General features: G+C 40.4%; 1 protein-coding gene across 2 annotated transcripts in view; it reads right to left on the bottom strand.

Annotated features, from left to right (window-relative positions):
- The window catches only part of LOC147702042 (uncharacterized), a 374,952-nt gene that overhangs the window by 317,355 nt on the left and 40,344 nt on the right, over positions 1-17,253 (bottom strand). For both annotated transcript variants that reach the window (XM_086930660.1, XM_086930661.1), the window contains exon 2: positions 9,211-9,315. In XM_086930660.1, the coding sequence (XP_086786786.1) occupies positions 9,211-9,315 (105 nt within the window). The remainder of the gene's footprint in view (positions 1-9,210; positions 9,316-17,253) is intronic.

The raw sequence follows: 17,253 nt of genomic DNA, 5'->3' as shown, positions 1-17,253 counted from the left end.
TCACAGAGGTGACCCAATACCCAATCAGGTATGTACCTAAAGTACATGGTATCAATTTAGTGAGGGAACAGCTGGGCTGTGGGTCTGATTAGCAGGCCCACAGCCACACTAAAGTCGAAGAACCAGTAAATCACAGCAAAAAGTGTGGGTGACCATCGGAAGCAGACCCTACTCTCCTACAGTGCTATTACATCTTTACAGAGTAGTATAACACCTGTCACTGCTCATTATCCACGTGACAGCTGCAGTGTCTGACATCTGACATCTGACAAAAACAACAAAAATAGTCTTTTTCAATAACCGTATGACCTGGCAATTGAAAGACTTAACCAACTGCAACACACAAAGGGTAGTATACCTGGTAACTTGTCCATGTAAGCTACACTACGAAGGTATGACAACAAGAAATAAAAAAACTTGAATATGCGTACATTGCAGCAATTTTAGGTGTGGCCGTGCAACCACTAAGATATCAACCCACGGCATAGAGAAGAAACACACAGCAAGGGATTACCATTCTTGAACACATACATGGCATGGTGGAATCAGACTCTAGACTGTTTGAAAGGGAACAGCGTGGGCCTTTAGACTCAAGACTCATACGAATGGCTTGAACGATAATGTCCTGGGGGCCAATTCAGATAAACACAAAACCTCGGGATAATGTAACACATGTACCACTTGCCTACACCACAGAGCCTCTTGTGGACTTTTATACCTACCAGTACCCCTCAATAGCACAGATACAAAAGTAACTTGCTATTTCCAAAATTTGGGGAATCTGGGTAAAAGAACCATTTACACCATCATCATCATCACACAACTTTTTTCGATCTTGGTATAACAGATCATAAAAGCACAAATTAATCCTAAATATTACAAAACAGATTATATAACCATATATACAAACATTAAAAAGACGGTATAAAAGGATTCTCATGTTCATAATGAAGCACATTTTCATAATAACCATTTATAATGCAGTTCAAAATACTATAATCCCTTGATAACAGGCTAGGCCCAAATTATAAAAAGTAGACCAATTCTATCTTAATTATTACTAATTAGGCAACGACCCTTGTTTTTCCTCTTTCCAATATAAACCCATAGGAAATGAAGCTGGGGGAAAACATACAAACAGACCCAGGAGGGCCTTTAAGAAATACATAGCCACCCTGCATTGTTTGAATGTATGGTACCACAAAATTGAAAGTATTTTCCTTTCATCAGTGTTGTACTCACAGAATAATGTTAGATGGAGATCTGACTGAATTGAGTGATTATTACATGGGCAAGGTGACAAATCGGAGAGTTTTTATCTCTTTTCAAGATACCCTAACATTAGTTGGATCAGGTTCATTCGAAAATTCAACAGAATAAATCTATGTGGGCATTATTAATAGGTGAGCAATAATAAAAGCCTTCCCCTGACTTGGTGGAACAAGATCATATGCAATGGAAGATTTTTTACTGCGTTTTTTTTCCCTTCGGGTTTAGTTTGCTCTCTGCATGAGTAGTTCTGTTAACCTTTTCTTCGGAACCATTCTGCAAGATTCAGTGTCCTAAAATAATTCACTTAGCCCTAATGCATTCAATTGAGCCTCTACATAGTTTAGCCAGCCAATCCTCTTATAATAATCCAGTTTAAAGCAATCCTTAGTAATATAATGCATTGCGTCAGATCCACCACATTGAGAGCCACAATAGGATTGGTGCCAATCTTATGCAGCCGCTCAGATAAGGCAGCCCAAATTCTAGATGTAAGATATATTTTGAAGCAGATTGTGGTAGAGATACTAGATTTTTAAAAAGCTATCTTCCAGTTGATGGAGTTGTTTGACATTCGCCATCTCCCAGACCACTGCCCCATATGTTATAGCAGCCTTTGATTTTGCAGAGTAGATATTTTTAACCGTGTCCAGGGGACTAGCTCCTAGCTTCTTCACAAAACTGTTGATAGCTTGGAGGCTCCTTTCATCTGCAACACACAAAGGGTAGTATACATGGTAATTTGCCTGTGTAAGCTACACTATGAAGGTATGACAATCAGAAATAAAAAAAGCTAGAATATGCGTACATCACAGCAATTGAAGGCGAGGCCATGCGACCACTAAGATGTCAACCCACTGCATAGAGAAGAAACGCACTGCAAGGGATTACCAGTGGGTCATTCTTGAACACATGCACGATGTGGTGGACTCGGACTCTAGACTGTTTGAAAGGGAGCAACGGTGGGTCTTTAGACTCAAGACTCATGCAACTGGCTTGAACAATAATATTCCGTGGGCCCAATTCACCAGATGAAAAACAAAACCTCTGGATAATATAACACATGTACCACTTGCATACACCACAGAACCTCTTGTGGACATTTGTATGTACCAGTACATCCAAATTATAATTATCCTTATTATTTTTCAACCTTAACCCCTATGACATCATTGTATTCTCATACCCCCTTATTATTTTGTCCCATTACAACTTACAATTATGCCCTATTACATTTTAGTACCACCATGATAGACAAATATTAGCGGCGCTCATGTGACACCAATACCCACTTTACCAACAGACTCATTCTCCCTTTATAAACTGTTAGCTACAGGTATGAGTTCCCCAATTCAGGATATCATCCTTTTTATATTCTTTGTATACCCCCCAATAACACGGATAAAAAAGTAACTTGTTATTTCCAAAATTTTGCGGATCTGGGTAAAAGAACCGTCTACACACTAATGGAACCATACAAGCAGTTCCTTCGAGAACGCCATTTTGTCCCCCAATGCACGGTCTAGTTGTTTTTCCAATGCGAGGACGCAGCGTTCAGATGTGTGTCTCCTGAATTTGGTGAGCAGCATCTCCTGCTCGAGTGGCATGCAGAAATAGAACTTTGGAGTGGTAAGGCCTCTGATTTATCGCCAAATTCTTTAACACGCGAAAAAGAGAACAAGGGAAACCCTACTCACAGCGGAACCAGGGTAATGCGTTTATCAAGAAAACAATGGTTCCTGTGGCATATTATTTATAAAATACTTAATAAGTATAACAAGCTCAATGGCAATTCAATTCTTGGAGGGCGGTTGGCAAAAGAAAGAAACACCAATGTACCAGTTTGTAATGATTTTTTATATTTCAAACAGGACAGATAGTACTGTAATTAAGTCTGAAACATACACACAATATAGAAAAGTGCAATGTGTCCCAAATGATACTGTGAGCGAAACAAAAAAAGTGTGAAAATGAGTGATCTATACAAGTTTCATCTATGGATATTTACAAGGAAAATGACCAAAAACAATAATTTAACCAGTTGTTGTTCAGTGGCTATCTACATTCATAGACACTGTATTAGTATGGTTCATTTCCTAGTGCGTCGACGGCGTTTCGACCCTTAGGGTGGGGGTCTCGTCAGGACTGGGCAGTGAGGGACATCTAAAAGGAAATATTATGTCAGAAAATAACTATGTGTGCGGTCGCCATGAAAAATATGTATTCACGGGTTTTGTAATGAGAGAAGTACCTTGCAATGTGAAGACACGCAACCCATGCGTGAGACAGTAAAATAAATTTACTTACAGTGAACACGTCCGGGCACTGTCGAGAAGGAAGCAGAGGGGTATGAGGTTAACCGACGTCCAAACATGTAAAATGCATAAGGACAAAATGGGACTGAGCCCCCTAGCACGACTTACCACTGTGGATTGAAAGGCAGTAGTCCTATCTTAGAGATGGCGGTCGTTGCTGTAAGTGCGAGGATTTTTCAGTGCGGTGCCAAGGGTGAAATTCGCTGTTAGGTAAAATCATCCCCATGGCGGAAAAACAAAGGTATCGCTATTTAGAATATGCTTCGTACCTGCTCGCAGTTTCAGTTAGCTCAATCGCTGATTTCGGACCTCTGTGTAATTGCAGAGTTTGTTTTCCGCGATACAACGTCATCACGTATATAATGAGAGACGTAAAATGCGTGCGCAGTCATTGAGAGGAGAGCAGAGTGCTCATTCCTCGTACTACGGCACTCTGATGCCATGTTTAAATGTCGGGTCTGTTAGAGTTGTACACTATAGGCAATGCTCGGCATACTGTGCGAGCATTCAGCAAGGTAAAAAGTGTAGTACCTATACAGTACCTATACAGATAGAATATTCTAGGGCCAGTCTATGAAAAGGATTACACGTATGGTCTGATGGAATATTGCACTTTAAATAGCGCTTGACATACTTTAGGTCAACACATCTGAATTCATGCATTTTATAAATCTATAAAATGTATTGTATACAGAAGAAATTCATACAAGAAATTTATACAAGAACTTTGCAGGCACGTTCTTCACAACAATTTAGAGACATACAATTAATATGAATATAGCAGGGTTCATGCAAGCCTCATCGTTATGGTACACTAATCATGAAATTGAGAATATACAGGACATTACAGTTAAGAGATGCAATTGACATCTGTACTTTTCAGGTCAGTGTAGCTACAAAGCCCCTCCATTCATCAGCCGAGTTTAGCCCCTCATTTATTGAATTGATTTTATCAATCCAATGACACTCACGGCGTTGTACAATGTTACCATCCCTTTCAGGTACTGTTGCAATGTCTATAACTTGCCACCTCAACTCATCCACATAGTGGTTCATTTCTTTAAAGTGAGCAACAAGAGGTGCTGTCAAGACTGATTTTCTTATGCGGCTGCGATGCTGCCCTATTCTGGCCTTAACAAGTTGTTGAGTCTGCCCAATATAGGGTAAGTCACACGGACACCAAATGCAATACACGACATTTCGTGTGTTGCAATTCGAAAATAATTCAATTGTCTGCTCACAGTTGCCATGTTTAAAGGTGTTTGTTTTTACTGTAAGCGGGCAAATCACACAATTGCCACAGGGGTGATGGCCAAGGATGGGAGGAAGATTCCAAGATGATTCAAGCGTCCCACCCTTCTTTGTAGTTATTTCCTTGGATGACCTAACCAAATGATCTTTTAAGTTTTTGGCTCTTTTATATGCAAATAGGGGTACGTCAATTTGAGGGTCAATGCTTTTGATGATGTTCCAATTTTTTGTCATAGTCTTGCGAATCTTATTGGTATGGACCCCGAAAGTGGTAACACATACAATTTTTTCTACTTCTTTCTTTGGTCTAGTGACCAGTAGTTCTTCTCATGGGCAGTACCAAGCACGTTTTAGCGATCTTCTCACTATTTTGTTTGGATAGCCTCTCTTTAGTAGTTTATTTTTTAGAATTTCTGACTCTTTCATGTAATCTTCTCGTCGAGCACAATTTGACGAATTCTCAAAAATTGCCCGAAGGGCAGTCCATCTCTCAATGCTCTCGGATGTTGGCTCTTATATGATAACAATGTATTTTTCTCAGTAGGTTTTCTATGAAGAGATGTAAAGGGTTTGTCGACTTCGTTCTGGATATTTAAATCCAGGAACGGAATAGTGTCCTTCTGTAATGTAGATGTAAAAGTAAGATGGGTTTGGACAGTGTTAAGGTACATAACAAATTTTGCAAAGTCTTCCTCATTGCCTCTCCAAATAAGAAAAATGTCTTCTATATATCTATGCCAGCACTTAATGCTGGCATAGTATAGATTCTGGTCACTCAAGACATAATCACCTTCCACGTGATTCATATAGATGTTCGCTAGATTTGGGGCAAAAGTTGCCCCCATACTAGTTCCACAACATTGTTCATAGTATTGACTATTAGACACAAAATCATTTCTTTGAAGTGCTATTTCTAGTAATGAAATTATAAATGAAGTAGGCACATTATAAGGTCTTGGCCTGTTGTCAAGAAGATACTCTATGCAACCAATGCTGTCCCTTTGAGGGATATTCTTGTATATGGATGATATATCAAGAGTGGCAAGCCAATCGGTATCCTTGTTATATGATAGCCCTTCTACTAGATTAATCATGTGCATGGTATCACGAACATAACTCTTCTGAAGGGGGAAATAATCTCTTATGACAAAATCAATGTATTTACCAATTGGTTCTAAAATAGAACCACACCCCGATAGAATCAGTCTCCCTGAGGGCGGGCACCTATATGGCCACAGTGGATAGTGTGGCACCTTCTAGGACGAGGAATGGGCTCGAAGGCTTCGGATGTCGAAGAGGGTGTCAACCCGAGGGGACACAATTCTGTGACATCAATATTTTGGGATACTACGTTGGACAATGGATCTCGAGTTCAATTTCTGTGAGATTTACCAGCGTGGCGGTTTTGATTCCAGCCACATCCGAGCTCCAATCACGGATAAACAATCTGTCTTGTCTCACAGGCACCTCATCGGAAAGTGACACAATCCACTGTGGCCATATAGGTGCCCGCCCTCACCTCCCCAGAACCCCCACCTGTCCTGATGAAGACCCCGCGCTAGGGCATGAACCAGCCTACACTACTGGGGTTGAAACATCGACATACCACCTGTTTTTCCCTACCCATCTACAACAGTTCATTTCTGGCTGTGTCTAATGTATTGGGATAGGAATGAAAATCTGTATATAAATATTTGAATGGCAATGTGAATACGCCCCTGTGGTATCATTTTTTCAAATGTATAAATGACCACTTGTAATTTCTTTTTGAAACTTTTCTATAATCACACCACCCTCACTACTTTGACCCCCTCACTTTTGCTTTCCTTCTTCTTTTGGGCATCAAGAATAATGTATTCATTCTGACGAAGGTTTGTGCAACTAATCTGCAATTGAGGATGTGAATTAAAACATCACTCAACAAGAGAATTGTAAAGATTGTATTTTTTTCCCTGAGATTTTTCCTTTTTCTGTGCACAAGGATTTGTTTCTACTGGGATCCCCTTATATGTAACATTGACTACCCAGGTCCCAGTGCCGTTGGGTCAACCCTTTTTCTGTAACGGCAAAACCCCTCTAGCACCACTTCCAAGTGTCCAAAACTGGAGAGGAACCATCTGAAGCATCAGGACTCACTCGGACAGGGTCTAGGTGTGAGATTAAGATGATTGGAGTCTTTTCTGTCCCTCTGCCCCAAATAAGGAAGCCAGCAAACTAGTCCTTGGAGTCACTCTGGAAGTCCTGGGGTGAATATAAAGTGCAAGGCTTAAGCAGCATGGCAGACCTCTCGGAGTGCAAAGTCGGCTTCAGGCAGTAGAACAACCCTTCCTGGTGCAGCAAAGCAGTCTCCTGAAGTACAGAGCAGGCCACAGCAGCAGGCAGTCCTCTAAGTAAACTCAAGAGTGGATGTGATGGTCCCATTGTTAAACCTGGTGCCTTCTTTGACGCTGAAAAAACCTCTTGTGGCTTCTGACTACAGAAGTCCTGGGAAGTTCAAACTCCCTAATTTGGCTCTAGCCTAGCTACATGCACGAAAGGCTAGTGTGAATTTTGTTGTGTGTGTGTGAGCAGGGTCTAGCAGCCTACGGATGAATAAGTGTGGCTGCACACAGATCCATCCCCCCATCCTGCCAGTGATGGCCCATTCAGGCACACCTAGTCCCTCTATTGTGTGGCTGTCTGGGAGGAACATGCAAAGGCCAACTGCCCCTCACATCTGATTATGTGATCAAAAAACAGCATGCAGGCACCAAATGGTTGGGACAAGAAAATACCAACTTTCTAAAAGTGCAATTTTTATAAATGTAACTTAAATCAGATGTTACCAAATCAAGAGGCCATTAACTTACAATTCCTCCGATAGAAACACAACTTTGTTATCTGGTCCCACTCAAAAGCTAGCACTTATTAAATGTAAAAAAGATAACCTGATGTTATACTATGGGAGAGGTATGCCTCAAAGTAGTGAAAAAATGAACGTGGGAGTTTTTCACTAGCAAGACATATAAAACTTTAATGTAGATGTCTAAACTTTTAATCACAATGCACCTTGCCCAATGGGCTGTTTAGGGCCTATCTTAGGGGTGACATATGTAATACAAAGGGAGTTTTAGGCTTGGCAAGGAGGTTATTTTGCCAAGTTGAATTGGCAGTTTAAACTGCTGGCAGGCTGCAATGGAAGGCCTGAGACGTGTTTTTAAAGGGCTACCTAAGTGGGTATGCACAATATGTACAGCCGGCCCACTAATTGCACTAATTGCCCTAGGTATATGGTATACCACTTTACTAGAGACGTATAAGTAAATTAAACATGCCAATCAGGTGTAAGCAAATTTTACCATGTTTTAGGGAATGAGCACAAGCACTTTAGCAGTTGTTAGCAGTGGTAAAGTGCCTACAGTCCAAAGGCCAACACAAAAAATTCAGAAAATTGGAGGGCTGGAGGCTATATGTTGGGGGAAGACCACCCTTATGGTGACAAGTCTAAAAAACTTATTTCAGAATACCTAAACATTGGGTAATATTTTAACTTGAAAACAAATAATCAATTTGAGATTGAGAATGATGGGTTAGTGAGTAAGAGGAGTACTCTCTAAGGTTAAGATGAAACATTCTCCACCAATTTGTGAGAGCCCTTTGAGAAATAGCAATATTAAGACCTTTATAGGTTTATAGGTATTATTAGGAACAAACTTGACAGGGGAATTTCTATCCAAAAAGGGGTCTATTAAGTGATTACACTCCCCCACCAAAGAATAAAGTTAACATTGGAATATTCAAATATTTTACTACAGACTGTATTACAGAACTCAGTACCACATACATTCATAGTGCATGAATAAATGTTATTTACTTTAAATTTATTTAACTGCCATCTACTTTCTGAGTCTTTTTCTTGGAAAATAAGAGGTCTGGTTAAATATGTATTACATAGGATAGCACACCTCATTTATTACCAGAGGATGAGGAATAAAATAATGATCTGATCCATTGTTCTTTAACTTGACAATATTACTGCCCGTGAGGTGAGTCAATTGTAGTAGGACTAATTGAGCCTTATGTCGAGCAAGAAGGGATGAACAATAAACAGAAAGTAAGAAAGAGAAAGAACAAAGAAGGGGACACTACCCCTAGTCTTGTAAAAAGAGTAATATAGGTGTCTAAAAGCAAAGTCGCAGAAAGGACCACTGAAAGCAAACAAACACACACCACAAAAAGTGTAGGGATGCTGCAACACCTAAGGGATGACATACTATACACGACTCTGATATACTAGTATTTATATATATAACTTAAATTAAAGAAATAAGAAACAAATATTACAATGTTAAAGATAAAAAACAAAATCAAGCAAATACAAGGTGAATAAACTTACCAACAAAAAGAACTGAGTAAAGATGCAGACACACACAGCAGGTGATAATCCACGGAACACAAAGACCAGACAACAAATCTTGGTTAATTCAACAGGTATTGTTACCTAAAATAAAAACAACACGAAACCTAGATATAAATATATGACAACTGGAGACATACATTGGAATAGCAATGACAAAATATTAATTAGGTATACAGAACTTTAACACCAATAAGCTGAAAAGGAAGAACATGTTCACGGAACATCACATGATATCATTTGCACCAAGATCCATTACTTCTGTCCTATGTTGAATAGAAAAATCTGTTACCCGTTAGGGTCTATGTATGACAGAAGGATAAAGATAGATAGAGACAAACAGAGCAAGATATAGAGCCAGTTATGAATATATAGAGAAAGAAAATGTTAAACCAGAGCAAGACAAATAAAGATTGCAACGTATGAAGACTCATGTTTGTACTGTTATAATGTATTATTTTAATTTTGCACTTTTCAAATTGCATGCCCAACATGCCTGTTTAGGAATCATGCATTTGAAAATTTCACTGTTGTTATCATACACTGCGTGATAATATTTAACAAGTTGCATGTGCTGTCTCCATTGCTAACAGCACATGGCATTGCAAAAGATACATGTGAAGTATGCTCTATTCTTGCTTGGTATTTTGGGATTTTTTTGCCATCCTCTCCACTTTTCCTTTATGACCCCATCACAATCCAGGCTCGATGCAGACAAAACCGACAAAACCTGCAGGTCACAATGTTTTGATTTCAGTTGATATATATAAGATTCAAGATTATGCATTTAAGTTTCAAGGTAAGGCTCAATCTGAGAGGACAAAATCAATTTTATACGCAAGTAATAAAAAAACCTGCTGTACTTTACAATCTAGACAGTGCAGTCTGGTTTAGTGAAGAATACCATCTCCACTCGTGCCACAGGTCTGGGAATACTATGCAATACAGAAGAGACTTCCTTGTTTAGAATATCCATCTTCTGCTTTCACTTTTCTCATCCATCCTCCAACGTTCATTATTATGTCTTCTTGAACTGATGTAACTTTTTCTCAACATTTAGAGAGAGCTATCCTGACTTTGAAGGATAGAGGGTGCTGAACATAAAATATATAAAAGATTCAAGTGAAAACATAATGAAAATTAAAACAAAATACGAGAAGAATAAATTAAAGAAGCAAAAAGAGAAAGGAACAAGAATTCTGCTGGGCCACATTGCCAGAAAAGGGTTTTTTTAAATAGGTATTGTGCAGATCTCCAGTAGAGGGAGGTCCAATGTCACAGAGCCACTGCTGAAAAAGTTTGATTTGAGTTTTGTCATGATAGAAAGTGATTGGCCTTAAAAGTCATCAGAGGTAGAAGACCCGTAGTAATTCTTGTTCATTACAATGCGTTTCAATTCTATTTATAACATTTGTATTTAAAAAAATTTGAATAATAGAATGTTCTTTCTTTGCTGTTCATTATTCCATGCTTATGATAAGGGAGGATTGGAATTTGGGCAGAGGATGGAGGAACTAGTGTGGAGCCGATGCTATGTGCCGCTCTGGACCTTCCGAGGGCCTGTCGAAGGAGGCTGTTAATTTTAAGGAAGAATTCTGTAACAAAAGGCAGTGTGAGGAAAAGTGTCCTTCTTGTCGGCATCCATTTTGTGTAAAGACTCCATTGTTTTTGCATTGCCATTTCGTGTCAAACACCTCTACACGACCCTTCTGGTCATTTCTGCTGATGTCTGTTGAAAATCTAGCTGTCACGACCACCCTGTCCTTCCTGCTCCTTGTGGTTGAGCCAATTTCGAGAAAGGGGAACCAAGAATTGGCCTCAGCACCCTCGGACTGAACTCATGCACAAATCAATCCTGTTTCGCAAGACTTGGTCACGCCACTGTGCCAAAACCTGTTTCTTTCACATATCCTGTTGTACAAGATCTCTCTGATCCCTCCTTACATATCCTGTTTTGCAGACCTGACCGTAATGTTTGTACCATCTGTTGCAGCCCCCGTCCTGCCTGACCAAAGAATGGTGTAACTGCATTTTTGACTCGGGCGGCAAACCCCACACCCAAACTGGTTTCTTAATGTGGGAAATGTGTATATAAGGCCTGTAAGCTGCAGAGTGAAGCAGCAGCCTCCTCAGTCTTGTTTCTAACAAGCTTGGGACTCTGTTCCATAGCCCAGGCTATTCGAATAAAACTTGGTTCCTCCTGCAGACGAAGACTCCTGTGTCTCCTTTTACTAAATAAGGAGGGTATGGAAGACTTGGGCGGTTCCCCTGCCACCGAGACCCAGTAAGTGGGTATAAAGGGTTCTTCAGTGTGTGCAGGTTATTACAGAACTTGACAACCACTTTCACTGCAAACTCTATAACCCACACTACTCTTTGGCATTTGAATATCACCAAAGTTGAACAACACAGAGTTTTGTTAAGCAACATTACTCTGCTGCAATTAAAGGTTTTCACAGGTCAGAACCAGTCTGTTTTTTTTATGCCGATGGACTATTGGGTGAGGAGAACCTGTGCAGTGTCAGTTACTTTGCTGGTTGATTTCATGTTCTGAAAAAGCCTGCAGGTGTTGTGTCCTGATGTGACCCACCAAGCAAGTGTCATCACACTAACCATCTTCAAATAAGGTCACACAGCATGGCTCTATTTGCCACCATCATTTGGGAAGAATTTCAATAGTTACTTTACACAACGTAAATAATTGTAGTTATTGATCATGTATTCTGCTCAATGTTGTTTGTTTCCTTACCAAAAATGTACACTTGAATATTTTTTTTTTAATCTTGGCTTGGTTCCCTTTGTATTCTATTTGTGTCTATCTACCTGCACATTTATTTATTGAGAAAAAATCTTTTTTTCGTGCCAGCACTAAGTAAATAGAAATTACCAATGCACCATACAATTTAAACATTAGCACCCCCATAGAGATCCTTCCAGCTCCTTTTGAACAAAATATTAGATGAATTGAATAGACGGAGTATTTCCTCAACTGCTATTCTTGAGGATAATAGCATTGCTTTATTTGCAGACATGAAAAAAGGATCTTAATGCTAAATTTTGGGTCTGAATGTCTCTGCGTTTATAATCAAATGCAGAAAGTGGATAAAAGTGCTGGTGATACTAATATTTTCAACAACTTTATTTTAGATTTACATGAGTATTTTTTTCCTACACTTTGCAAAGCACGTTGCAGAGGAAACAATAGAAAAGTAAAACCACTGAAGACTGTTTCTTCTTCATAAAACATGTCGATGTGCAGATTTGGTAATTTGCATGATTAACTAATTTGTGACAAAATAGTAATGTATGCCAGGAATAAAGGCATACAAGAGATGTTGTGGGTCAAACAAGATTCCTACTTAAAATAAATATTTGCGCAAGTGAAGAAGACTGGACTTTCAGAGCTCTGTGTTAAAACTATGTTACCACAAGAGCAGAAAGAGAGTAGTGTTCTGTGTAAAGAAATTCAGAAGGAAAAACGTGTGAGAATTACAATGGGAGGAATGGAGAGCATGATGGTCAAAGACCAGTAATTCGCGATGGGCCTATTTAAAATCAAAGAAAAGCAATATGCTATCACTGTGGAAGTACAAACCATTCTGCTACATTTGATAAGTGTCCAGCAAAAAACTGCTAAAGGTCTGGAATATGGGATTTTTGGTCATTTTGCAAAAGTGTGCAAGAAAGAAAATCAGAAAAATAATACTGTAGCATGTATTGATTATAGAGAAAGGAGAAGACACTAAAATGGAATGCAGTTTAAAGAAACAAGAATGGCATTAAACATTGGTAGCAATGAAAGAAACAAAGCATTCAGTTGGGTGCCATTTGATGGGGGTTTCTTACAGGTTGCTGCTGATTCAGGATTACTGTATACCATGGGTACTCACAAAGTTTCTCTCGGGGCCAAATTTACAGTGTGGTTTGTGGCCGAGGGCCGCACCGGTGGGGCGGGGTCGGTGGGGGAAGGGTGCAGGGCTAGAGCAAAAAAAACTGTGACCAAGAGGTTGAACACAGGCCCCTGCAGCGGATGCCTTCATCCACTGAGCCACCAGACTCAACATACACACTTCTTTCTCTCTCTGTCTCCCTCCCTCTCTCTATCTCGCCCTCCCTCTCTCTGTCTGTCTCCCTCCCTATCTCTCCCTCCCTCTGTCTCCCTCTCTCTCCCTCTCTGTCTCCCTCTGTCTCCCTTCCTCTCTGTCTCTCTCTGTCTCCCTTCCTCTGTCTATCTCTGCCTCTGTCTCCCTGACTCCCTCCCTCTGTCTCCCTCTGCCTCCCTCTCTCTCCCTCCCTCACTCTCCCTCTGTCTCCCTCCCTCTCCATCTCTCTCTCTCCCTCGCTCTCCCTCCGTCTCCCGCTCCCTCTCCGTCTCTCTCTCTCTGCCTCGCTGTCTCTCAGTCTCTGCCTCTATCTGTCTGTCTCTGTCTCCCTCCCTCTGTCTCCCTCTCTGTCTCTATCTGTCTGTCTCTGCCTCTACCTGTCTGCCCCTGACCTATCTCTGCCTCTATCTGTCTCTATCTCTATCTCTCTGTCTCCTTCCCTCGGTCACCCTCCGTGGGTCACCCTCCGTCCGTGTTGTCCCCCTCACTATTTCCTTGCCCATATCCTTGACAATATAAGCCTTACATGTGAAGCAGCCCACTCGTCCTGTCCTTACTCTGCTCCTGTCCCCTCACAGTCCTCATAACCTGCAATATCATTACTCTGCGCTCATATTTGACATTGCTCCTACTCCCTTGCTCTCTTATGTTGATCGCTCACCTTTCTATACCTCCTCACTGCGCTCCTCATTCGGCTTGTATGCTTCACTCATACAGAGCCTGCCAGTACCTCTGTTTTTCCTTTCTCTCTTCCTTCCCTTTACCTCTACCGTCTTATTCTGCCTCTGCCCATTCATCTCTATGTACACACCTTGCCCCTATCCCCTCAGCTCTGACTCTACCTAATGTGTGCCACAACCAATAACTATTTGCTGTTCAATTCTGCAGCATAAACGACCTGATGCTACATCTGTGCAACGACTCAGACTGGTAGTGTTGGATGACTAAAAAGTAACATACTTTCTAAAGAAATGCACAAAGCAAGCTGAATTGCCTGTAAAAAACGTTAGAAATATTTTCCACAACACAAGCACATAAATGTTTCACTCAGAATCATACAAGTTAATAAAGTGGGGAAGCTGGGATTTGTACACAATTATTCTGCTGGGCTGCTTCCGAGGCATATAACTGTATAAACTGCATCTCCCCCAATTTCACCTGTAAACTTTCCGTAGCACCACAGTTGTGAACCGAGAGCCTGTAGCATCCCATTTACCTAAAGTGAAGCCATGCATGAAACAAACGGCTAGGTGCAGCCCACGGATCCATGTGAAGACTTTGCTGGAACCTTATTTGATTTATTCTGCTAACACCACGTGTCTGCTCTGAGACCATGAGGAAGTAAAGTCCGGGCTCGGCGGAAACCCTAACCAGGGGCCTTCAAAACACAAATTTAACCACAGAGACAGCTCTGTTTTAGTGGCACCAATCGAGATATTAAAGAGGCCCCACTGTCTCCGAGCAGTACGTACAAGTAGCACAGCCAAGGTTCTCAGTGGCAGGGCGAGCAAGTGAAGCCAGAGACGGAGGTGAGGGCGGGGAGCTATGTGTGAGCCTGCGAGACACTGTTTGTCATTGCATGCCTCTTTTATGCTTTTCCTTGCAAACGCGGTCCTGAGTAATTACAATAGTCAGAAATGTTGCCATTTCTGTGCCTACTGATTTCCACGGGGCCGCATGGAATGGCCTGGCGGGCCGCAAATGGCCCGCGGGCCGTACTTTGAGTACCACCGCTGTATACAATCATTCCCTGGTCAGTTTGAGAGAAGAACTTTGTACAAGTCATAGGGTTACATTTAGAACCAACGGATATTAATTAAGAAAACTATACTTGTGATAAATCTGATGTGCTTGGTTTTGGACAGCTTATACTCAAATTTAATGGCAGGCAAGCTGTTTGCAAATAATATATCACTGTTGATAGGCCATCAGTTTTAGGCTGGAATGATCAGAGAGTCTTGGGCATAATTTTAGACCGTAGCAGTCTGGAACAAGTTTTGCTTGCTTGTGGCAGAGAAAATACCAAAGAATAGTTTTAAAGGATTTTCCTAATGTTTCAATGGTAAAATTGGAAAACTGACAGATTTTGCAGGTCCAGTCAGATGTAAAGCTAATGTGATTCCTAAGATACACCAAACATGTAATATTACTCCTATTGCTGGGGATGCTGGTGAAGGAAAACTAAGAAATTACAAGAAGCCCACATTATCGAACTAATAGAAACATCAGGATAGATTTCCGCTGTGGTTGTTGCTAGGCAAGCCAATCGGAAAATCTGTTTGTGTGCTGACCTAAGATGCTTCAATAAGAACATTATAGCAAATTAATTTCCATAGACAAGAATTAATGAGATGCTTTCATTTACCAGATATGCAAAGTGGTTTTCCACCATTGATCTATATTCCGCATATCACGAAAACAGGGTTTTTTCACTCCTTTTGGTTGTTTTCAGTTTCAACTTATGCCTTGTGGAGTGGAACCTACCCCTGCAGTTTTTCAAAGGCTTATGAAGAAGATATTTGGTGATATGCCGGCAGTATTATTTTGTCAGGATGATATTTTAATCATAAGATGCAGCAAAAAAAGAACATAATGGCAGATTAAAAAGTACTTTGGAAGGCCTAAAAAATAAGGGCGGAACTGCAGAAATTACCAAATGCAGATTTGCTGATAGAGAAATTACTAATATGGGTCATGATATAGGTGACAAATGTAACAGATCTAAAGAAAAACGAATTGAAGCTATTATTACGTCTCCTTCATCACAATCAAAGGATGATCTTAGATGATTTCTGGGTTTGGCAGAATGTAATTTAAAAGTTTGTAGAGAACTTCACAGTAAGGACATATGCCATGAGGGCATTAATGAAAGTGAAGTCAAAGTTTGAAAGGTCTGATGAATGCCAAAAGTCCTTTATTCAAATCAATAATGGCACTAGTAAAGCACTCAATTTACAAGGTTTTGATCCTTCTTCCACTACTTTTGTAACTAGTGATGTGTGTTGCAAAGGCTTAGATCGTATACTTTCTCAAATAAATGAGAATGGTTTGCTTTCTCTAACTGATTAAAAGTATTCTGTCTTTGAGAGAGATAGACATTAGCGTGTGTGGGCACTTGAATATTTTAAAAAACTTTTGTGAGGAAGAAACTTTATTATTAGGTGTGATTATAAATAAGCCTTTAACACAACTGTTGACCAGAGAAGAATTGTTTAGAGCTGCTGCAAGAATTGCCAGAATTTCTATGAGGTTATGTGATTTTAGCTATGATGTCCTGTATGCTCATGGAGCAAAGAAAGTTATCACAGATTTTTTAAGTAGGACGGCTTTACCTCTTATAGAGATCGATAGAGATCCATGGAATAAGTATTGCACAACAGGAGTGTTCCGAATTGCAAGTGCTGGGAAACATTTTGTAAAGGAATAATGTATAGGAGTGTATAGAAAGGTTGATGTATCGAAGGAAGTAAAAGAGTGACTACTGGATGGAAAAAAATTAACAAAGTACAGTTAACAGAGAATTTGAGAGTATTTTTGTAAGAGCAGGATGAAATGAGTGCAGAAGAATTATTCATACTGAAGGACGATAAAGAAATTCCCTGGTATTAGAGAAAATATTATTTCTCTTTGTCGTAAAAGATATGCAGGTATTATTTGCACTAAGTGCAATGTAAAGGATCAATATTCATGTAATTGACCTTGAAACAGAAAGATTGGTCAGGTCAGGGCCGGCCTTAGGCATGTGCAAGCTGTGCACCTGCACAGGGCCACCAAACCCCAGGGGCCACCATGCCAATATATATCATTAATATAATTATCCTCTAAGGATGGATACATATTTGCGTGGCGGCCCCTGGCAGGGATTTGGCGGCCTCCAGCTCTGTTCCACTTCTAAACACCCTGACCCCCACCCCCGCTT

Source organism: Lissotriton vulgaris, chromosome 7 (assembly GCF_964263255.1).
Source record: "Lissotriton vulgaris chromosome 7, aLisVul1.2, whole genome shotgun sequence".
NCBI classification, from domain to species: domain Eukaryota; kingdom Metazoa; phylum Chordata; class Amphibia; order Caudata; family Salamandridae; genus Lissotriton; species Lissotriton vulgaris.
This window is presented reverse-complemented; position numbering and strand designations above follow the sequence as displayed.